A 9,947-nucleotide genomic window follows, 5' to 3' on the forward strand; every position below is an offset into this window, starting at 1 on the left:
ATTTATATCCGATAATTTTAATGTTTGATTATATTTCCTTGAAAAAGCTTGGACCAGATGGCCAGGCGAAACGTTGGATTCACTTCAAATTCATTTGCTGAGATTTTACCAATATATTCTTCTTATTTAATGTCTTGAATCAACTCGGCGCCCAAATACTGTGAAACTATTCTCTCTAATTTAGACGAAAGTTCTTATATATATGAAGAATCTAATTTAACTAAATAGTAACAGATAGAAATGAAACAATAATGACTATTAAATCCACTTGGTATTGTCTGTTTGAATCTTCCCATTGATGTTTAGGACTGCAATTTATCAGTCTCGTATTTGGATATGTGCATACTGTACGTGTTGCTTCGATATAGCCTTAATGACTAGTTCTATGACACAATGTTTATATGATAACACAGTTAAATCCATCCAAAACAATATAACACTGAATAAACTTAATGAAATTAATTTAGTCAATATCTTATACTTAGAGAGGAAATTCAATACAATTAAACAATCAGAAATTTTTTTGACTTTTCAATGCTGAGGTGAAATTCTAATATTTACATCATAAGAGACAAGTCGTTATATTTCAATGTATTTAACTTTTCATTTATCATCAAAAACATTCATTTGACTTTTGTTAACTGTATTTTGATAAGGGCATTCGGGGAGATATTGGTGCTCCTGGACTTATGGGACGTACTGGTGCTCGTGGAGGAGTTGGACCTGCTGGTCCATCAGGAACACCAGGACAAGTTGGTCCTGCTGGAGCAGATGGTCTTCCTGGAGCTCAAGGTCCACCAGGCCCACAAGGTCTTCCAGGAGAACCGGGTGCTATTGGTCCAACTGGTGATCAAGGAGAAGTTGGTGAAGTTGGAATACGTGGAGGAGTTGGTGAGCCTGGTAAACCTGGACTTGATGGGAAACCTGGACGACCTGGGGAACAGGGAATTCAGGTAATTAAAACTTTAGAATATGTGCATTCACTTTTCAATAAGCTTTAACTACCACGAAAATTGTTACTGAATCACATAACTGATTTCTGATATTTATTTAATTTTTATGAACAAATATTAACATAAAGTTTTGAATTATCAATGACGTTTCTAAACTTAACTAGAGTCTTTTCAATTCAATTTCCTTTACAAACATTAAGTAAAGAGACTAAATAATATTTTCAATATGGATCACATATTTTATAAAGAGAGCATTAGACTTCTATTGAGTTTATGTGAAATTTTGTCGAATTTTAATAACTCTATTCCATTGCAAGAATACTCTTCATTGGATAAAAAGAACTTTTACTTTGCACTTTCGGGAAGCAATCTTACTATTCAAAACTATTTGATGGGATTCTGTCAGAATAATTTTGTTTTAATCTCATTAATCATCTTCTGTTAAGTCAGAAACCTATGTCATACTAGAAGGTCAGGGGATTATTTCCAGATTGATCATAATTGTGTTTATTATTAGAATGGGGGTTTGTGGAGATTGTAATAATTTTTAATAGTTGAATTCATGAGTCAAACTATTCTAGCATAGACTGAGGTTAAATGTTCGCGCATGAGACCGAAGGTCTTGGGTTAGAGTTAAGTATGTGGGGTCGTGGATGAGTACTGTTGGGGAGTATCATACTAGGACGAAACGGCCGTCCAGTGGTGGTCTAGTATAGATTAACTCATGAATTCACCTATTAAAAAGTAGTGTTTCACGAATTTAAATCAAAAGTGTATAAACCGTTCAGTACTTAAAAAATATCTTAATTCTCAAATTCACTTAAAGACGATTGTACATTTAGCGTTTGTAGTTAGCCAAATTCGTATAGAAGTCACAAATTTCTAATCTTAAATAAATGAAACTCACAGAAATCGATTATATCACAAATTATCATTCATCAAAGAAATACATAAAATTGAACCGACTACCCTCAAACCTACTTATTGTATAACACTATACATTTTACCCAATGAATCCAACTTGACAATTAACAGTTTTAAGTTCAATTAATACATGAAGTACCATAGTAGTAATCTCTAATATGATTGATGGGTACCTCATTGCCTTCAAATTGATCAATCTCAAATATTATACTAGGAGTAAAATCTTAGAAATGTTAAACTGAATTATAATGTATGATAACAAGGGCTAAAGAATAAATTATTGATTTAAATAGTCTTAATGTTAATGAGACACTTTAAACAAATCACTGCAATGGAATAAGTAATTAAATATCACCTAAACAGATTAATTGATTGTGTAAACTAGAATAAGATTACTGAATACACAGATTGGATGCTTTATTTGAGTAAGATGATAGACCAGAACAGTTTCAAAGTGAACAACCGAATTATCTCAGCCACAGAATATTGATCACTGAACTTAGATGAGCCTATCTTCATGTCAATACACTTTAAATATGGTTCATCAAGCTTTTATGGGAAACTTACAGCAAAATCTCCTTTTCATAACATTAGAAAATGTTGATGAAAATGATCATATTGATCAGCAGTCACTTTTATTTTGTATAAAACTCTGACTGGTAAATATATTTACGCAATACTTTTGAATTATACAAGTTAATTTTCATTTGTACTGATTATTTTTACATCTTCTTTTGGCTTTAAAAGGGTCCACCTGGAAAAGATGGAATACAAGGACAAAAAGGTGACATAGGATTTCGAGGAGCGCCAGGACCAGAAGGTATGCCAGGTCCTCGAGGAGCACCCGGCACATCAGGTTCGCCGGGTGAACAAGGAACTAAGGGATCCATTGGGGTTTCTGGACCTTCAGGGAATCGTGGACCTCAGGGAAACGCTGGCCCACCAGGTGTTATAGGACCTCGTGGTTTGCCAGGTAAGTGATCAGTGCTTTTCTCAGTAAACACAACAAAAAATACATCGTAATCAACTAACTAATCATTAGAATGTTTTCGCCAGTTTTCTAGATATTTAAAAACACAAGTTTTTATATAAAATTATTGATTCAGGTCCTCCTGGAGAAGTTGGAAAACCTGGCATTCCTGGTTCCCAAGGGCCTCCTGGGGCAAAGGGATCGGCTGGAGTGGCTGGTTCTCCCGGTGCCCCTGGTAGACCAGGTATTGACGGAAGACCAGGTGTTCCGGGACCCGCAGGGAAAAGTGGCCCAATGGGAAAAACTGGACCAAGAGGAGAACCAGGTCAAGCAGGACAAGATGGCAAACCAGGGAGGATTGGTCCCCCTGGACCACCAGGAGAGAATGGACGGGATGGAATTCCAGGGGCTTCCGGCCCACCTGGCCCACCCGGCCAACCAGGTAAAGCTGGGTCAAGTGGCATTCCAGGAACTACGGGAGCAAGTGGCCCACCAGGGTTACAAGGAGATATTGGACAACAGGTAGGTCTCACTTTTTTCTAGAAATAATGTAGAACTAATGTAAGAATAATTTACTGAATCACTTTGTAAATAATTCAATTCTTCTATGAAGTTTATATGATTATCCACTAGATAAATAATAGTGGCGAGATAAATCATAAAAAATGGCTATGAACCCCTATTTTTTCACTAATTATGCAAAGTTATAGAGTCTCGATATTTTCAACACACATTCTGTGCGTTTATTTTTTAAGTAGAATAGGAAAAATCGAAAAATTTAGAGAAGGTTAATCATCCACTCAACCTGAGTTTTATTTTATTCCAGGGTCCTCAAGGTGAACGGGGCCTTCCTGGATCTGTAGGCTTACCTGGTCCAAAAGGAGAAAAAGGTGAAAAAGGTCCGTTAGGTGAGGCTGGTGCTGTTGGTGATGCAGGTCCTCCGGGACCTCAAGGAAAACAAGGACCGATTGGTGAAAAAGGATTTCAAGGTTTGATTGGAAATGTTGGCTCCCCCGGTTTACGAGGACCACGAGGAGATCCTGGACCGTCTGGTGACCCTGGTAAAGACGGAACGCCAGGTGTAGACGCACCAGATGGTGAAGTCGGTGCAACAGGCCCAGAGGGGCCACAAGGTCCTGTAGGTCCAGCGGGTCAACCAGGACCTCGAGGTTTGCCTGGTACAAAAGGAGAACCTGGCAGTATAGGACCAATTGGGATACCTGGAAGAATGGGAGTAATGGTTAGTTAGAAATTCATTTTACTTTATACTCTGCTTTTCTCACATTTTTCTGAAGATTACTTAGAGAGTGACTGTACGTCAAAGTGGTCGAAAAAACAAATTGTTATTCACGACCGGTAATTATGACTGCTTCCCTTACACTTGTTCTAAACTGTTTTCAAATATGGATGTGAATTAACAATTTCATATAAGTTTTAACGGTAACTGTATGCATTAAAATCCGGAGTTGGATCTGCAATATTAATATTATTATTATTATTTGCGGTAGTAGTAGTATTCATGTGACCTATAAATAATCTCTTGAAATTGTGGGTAAACTAGTTGAATCTTACTTGAAGCTGTTTATTTAAGCTTCGTTTTGAAGGAAGAATTTGAACTTGTCTGTAACTTTTATGATATTAATATCCTTGCTGTGGATTCTTCGTTTGTAAATTAACCCCCTCCACAAAGACGAATAGTGTTTTTCTATTTACTATTCCTCTTAGAACTTTTAAATATATCTATTGTCATTTTTGTCTCATGAAAGCTAAGTCTCACTTAAGCGAGAGAACTTTGGAACGGTGTTTTAAGCTCTTTGTTGGATAATCTTTTCATATCATATGTTGAGACTATAGCAGAAGATAAAAATGAAAACGAATCTTCATAGAATATAATTAGATAACAATATAGTAGTATATGTCAAAACCAAAAAACTCAACCTGCGTAATATAAGAGTTGTATGTGACAGTTTTTACTTACGTTAAGCCTACTCTAATACTATTGATTTGAATTTTTTGTACTAACGATCCATGTAGACGATACAGTTTTTCCCAATTATTCTTGGTTTTATAATATTCCCATTTGTTTAGTTAGATATTTTTATCACTCACATAACTATATTAACCAATTAGTGTGGTCAGATTTCTTGAAATGTACAAATAACACGGATATGATATAATTTATTTCTATATAACTGCACGTCAACTTACCAATTATTATTAACCATCTTCTTTTAGGGAATACCGGGAGCCCCAGGACCCTCTGGTCCAAATGGTCCGCCAGGTTTTAAAGGAGATCGAGGCATTTCAGGAGCCCATGGAATCCCGGGAAAAGATGGCCAGCCTGGAAGTCCTGGACCTATAGGTGCTAGAGGTCCACCTGGTGCAATTCATGTGGGCGGGAGGTCGCTAGGAATTATGGGGCCACCTGGTCCGGTTGGGGATAATGGCGTGCAAGGAGATGTCGGAGTTCCTGGAATGCCTGGACAAAGTGGTCCAGTCGGTCTTCAGGGCCCAAGTGGAGCACATGGCAAACGTGGACCATCAGGTGCACCTGGACCACCAGGGAGCCCAGGTGCAAATGGTCGTGCAGGAACTAGAGGTCGAGCCGGTAGCGCAGGTCAGTTGGGTGGGCAAGGTCCTCCTGGTGTTCAAGGTCCAGCAGGCATTCCAGGAGTCAGAGGACCTCAAGGCCCTCGTGGTCTGCCTGGTAGACAAGGTCCTCAAGGAATTCCAGGAAAAGCTGGGTTAAGTGGCCCACAAGGTGAAACAGGTTTACCTGGAAAGCCAGGAAAACAAGGTCCGACGGGACCACCCGGACCAGCCGGCAAAGATGGTGATCCCGGAGAACCGGGTCCTCCTGGAACAGTAGGTGAACCTGGAGATGTTGGTAGTCCTGGAGCACCTGGACGAGATGGTCCAATTGGAATGATTGTAAGTTATGAAGTCATTCATTGAAACTTCTCATTAAACTTGTTGATGTTTCAAGGTTTGTACAACAGAAGTGAGTCGTATACCATTCTAACAAGAAGTATCCTTCATAACATATTCAAAGTTTACTAACATCTAATAATATTATACAACTTATAATCATCAGTAGAATCTTTTTAATCAAATATTCACCTAATATTTATCGTTATCACTTTAAGAAAAAACAAATTTAAAGGTTTAGTTATAGTCACTAATCAGTTAATCAAACTCAGGTAAAATAAATACATCTTCAATAAAAATTTTGCGGAAAACATTCCTTTGTCAGCTTGGAAAGCATTTCGTGCAAATAGTCTCACTTATCATCATCTTGAAGAGAACAAACAACAAAGATTTGAGCAGAATAGTATGAATTTATTATTTCATTTAGTCCTCGCCAACTGTGTTTTCAAATTTACGTGTACCTGACAAAGCAATTGCCTGTAAACTGGTTTGAATTCTGTAAATATTATTATTTTCAGAATATATTATTATTATTATTAGATTGGCCAAACATAAAGGAGGGCATATCTTAGAATTTTTTGAGCATGTTCCAAAAAACCTTAGAACAGTGGAAGGAAAACTTTAAACAGAGCAATTAATAAACATCTCTTGGATACAACATCAGGTCGATACCTTGCAAGTGATTAATAAACAATCAAGCTCCACTCTTATCACTTTTACTGAATCCGTTGGTATGATGCATCAAAAACCTGATCTATGTATCCAAAAGGAAATGGTTATTAATCTATCTTTTCCTTGGTGACAAATATTTTTTCACTGCATCATAAAATTGTATCCAACTTTTTCTCTTAATTAATTATCTCATTACGTCTTTTTATTCCGACTATCTTCTAGATTAGTAATCTCATTTTAATAAACTGAGCTTTATTCATTTTATTCTTACTTGTTACGGCGTTCACTCCTTGCGTAACCACTTGTTTGTAGCCCTTGAAATTTTTGTTTATATCGACATTGTAGAATGTTCTTTTACATAAGGTCTATATATATATATATATACAATATTTTATTCAGCCTACCAAATTTATTTACGCCCTTGCTATATTATACTGATATATATATGAAAATTTTGTTAAAGTATTAGTCTCATGAGGATATAGAGAAAAAGAATAAACATGATGATGTAATAGAAAGATTATAATACTAGATTACGTAATGTGAATAATAACAATAAAACATTATAAGCAAAGATGGATAGTGGCTAGCAATGCTTGTGAATTAAGACTATATCGAGGCAATACGCACAGTATGCACATATACCAATTAGAGACTGACCAGTTGCAGTCCTAAACATCAATGGGAAGATTTAAACAAACAATACTAAGTGAATAAAACATTATGTTTGTACAAATAGAAAGCCTTGTAAACCTTATATGAATTTTAAAGCAATTAGTCCCTTTGATAAATTTCGATAGTGTAATAAGAAGACGAAGATTATCATCATTTTGAAGTAATTTGGACATTAACAATAAATGTTTCATTAACACTGAGAAATACAAACAATCCAAAATAATTATTTAGGTAATGAACTATTGCTTACTTCTTCTTATGCTGTGTACAAATTGATTATTAAATGGTAAATAATGTCATGCTGTTTAATTTTTAATGATGACTGAATTCTGTTGGTTAAGTTCAAGTACTGACACAAAGTGAAGTGACTCAACACCAATATTCATTCTGTTTTCTATGTCAGTTTGTTACTCTGCTGTCCAGATAGCTATATATACTGCCATGCATATGGCCGTGACGCTAAGTTTGAGCTCCCAAACCATAACGCGTCAGTTTTCTTAAGAATCCAGATGCATCTTACTAACGAGTATTGATTACTAAAAGGTCAAGTTTGGTGCTTCCATTCGACTATCTCCGAACCATTAGCCCATTTATAAATTCTCTAGTAAAGTTTCCTATACTTTAAGAACAAAGTTATGATGTTATTTTTAGGATTAATTCATGGTGTTAGTTCATTGAAACCATGAGCCAATCTAAGTTAGACTAATTTTGAAAACCTGGAAGCAAAAGACGCCCACTTTGTCCCCGTATATGACTTCTCAGCAGTGCACAATCACGACCCTGGACTTGAGAATCGAACACCTGAATCTCGGTCTTGTGTTCAAACGCTTAAACTCTAGACCACCTAGCTAGCGTTTAACAGTGTTAATATCTAACTTCAGTCAATCAATAATGTTGTTGATAGTCCCTAGTCCTGAGCTCACTTAAAATAGAAGTACATGCTAAATTTTTGTGTTTACTAGAAGGATGATGAATACTTTACGATCATATCATTTAATTCAGAGGAAGCATTATCACTACTTATCATAGAGATATAGATAATTTTGCGACTAGAAAATTATGATAAGACAAACCTGAGAAAATATCAGTCAAAATGATCACAGAAGGCATCCTCATGTAATAATGGAAACAGTTAATAGTAGTTAACAATGATACAATCGTGAAATCAGATTATTCAGGTAAGTGCAAATAAAAAGCTGACAACAGTAATGTTTTGACTGAATGATACTAATGAGTAAAATTTGAAGTCTTCGGCTATCCAATAAGCACTAAATACTGGACATTTTAAAGTCTTAAAGGAATAATCTTGCTTATTATCGTTCACTTTGCCAATTTTCTTATTTAACGTGTTGTTATAAAAAATCATCTGAGGATAGTCTAGTCTAGTGATAGTGTCTGTAACTGTGCTTTCAACTAGTCCTATCTGGAATCGATCTTTAGTCTGTACATATACAGAAGTACACTTAAGAGATTTTTAATACTGTACAAGGAAAAAAATGCTAAAGATTTGCTAATTTGTTTGTGATTCCTTAAAGTCCAGTGGTTAATCGATTGAATTAAGTGGATAAATTATCAGTTTTTAATTTTAGGCTCAAGATTTGTGGATGCACTAGACATGCCGTAAACGGATTTTATGACATTATTTTGCAAACCAATTAAATATTTCTAACTAACTAAATTACCAGAAACTTATTGGTCATACTAGGGAAGATAGAATTTTCTAGAAAATGAAATAAGAAACAACATAGATAACCTAATTAACGCACATGTTACTCAACAGAATAATAATAGTCTAATTGCAGAAGCTACTATGTTTGATATCATGAACATTCATTACTTTTTTTCGGAAATAGGGTATGCGTGGATCATCAGGAGGACCTGGACCAAGAGGACCACCTGGTCCACCAGGCCTAAGTGGCCCACAAGGAGCAGCTGGACCAACTGGACCACAAGGTCCTCAAGGTCCAAGGGGATCGAAAGGAGCCAAGGGGCCACCTGGATCCGAGGGCCCGGAAGGACCTCCAGGAGAAGATGGAGAGCAAGGACCTGAAGGTTTAGCTGGACCTCCTGGTGAGCCTGGACTTGATGGACCACGAGGACAAAGAGGTATTCCAGGTCCCTTGGGCCCAGTTGGAGAAGTTGGACAACCTGGCCAAGACGGTCGTCCTGGACCACAAGGAGAACGTGGTGTTTCCGGTAAGCCAGGACTTCCAGGACCCCCTGGAGTGAAAGGAGCTGCTGGTGAAACTGGCCCAGACGGACAGGATGGATCAAGTGGTCTCCCAGGAAGCCCAGGTGGTCGAGGTCACCCTGGATGGTCTGGACCACCTGGACCACCTGGTCCTCCTGGTCCCGATGGTGTACGTGGAGATCCTGGAGAAATTGGTTATCCCGGGAACCCAGGGCCACCAGGTGATAGTGGACCTATTGGTGAGACCGGAACCAAAGGTCCTAAAGGACAAAGAGGAGAAACAGGACCACCTGGTCCACCAGGTCCTTCAGGAAGAGATGGATCGTCTGGCCCTCCTGGACCGATGGGGCCTCCAGGACCTCCTGGACCACCAGGAATGCCATCTGTACAACTACCAACAATCAGTCGGAATACAAAAGCTGGAAATATCTACGCAGACGATCCATTGGCAGGAAGAATTATGGGAACGTATGAGCCTTCAAGACCAAGAGGAACAAGATCTGCACCTGCTTTAACATGTAAACAACTAGGTGAATATAACAAGAATCTACCTGATGGTAAGTCAAGTACATATTAATCATTTTAAATACAAGGAATATAACATGGTTAAAGTAATTAAATAATAAGATTAGTC

General features: G+C 37.4%; 1 protein-coding gene across 1 annotated transcript in view; it reads left to right on the top strand.

Moving 5' to 3' along the window:
• Positions 1-9,947, top strand: part of Smp_197370 (hypothetical protein) — a gene marked incomplete at its 5' end in the record, with an annotated part of 21,557 nt that overhangs the window by 5,555 nt on the left and 6,055 nt on the right. Inside the window, 6 exons of the mRNA XM_018799473.1 lie at positions 657-953; positions 2,625-2,850; positions 2,984-3,369; positions 3,674-4,087; positions 5,083-5,778; positions 8,976-9,870. Coding sequence (XP_018651259.1) covers positions 657-953; positions 2,625-2,850; positions 2,984-3,369; positions 3,674-4,087; positions 5,083-5,778; positions 8,976-9,870 — 2,914 coding nt within the window. The remainder of the gene's footprint in view (positions 1-656; positions 954-2,624; positions 2,851-2,983; positions 3,370-3,673; positions 4,088-5,082; positions 5,779-8,975; positions 9,871-9,947) is intronic.

The sequence above is a fragment of the Schistosoma mansoni genome, chromosome 3, assembly GCF_000237925.1.
Source record: "Schistosoma mansoni strain Puerto Rico chromosome 3, complete genome".
Classification (NCBI taxonomy): Eukaryota; Metazoa; Platyhelminthes; class Trematoda; order Strigeidida; family Schistosomatidae; genus Schistosoma; species Schistosoma mansoni.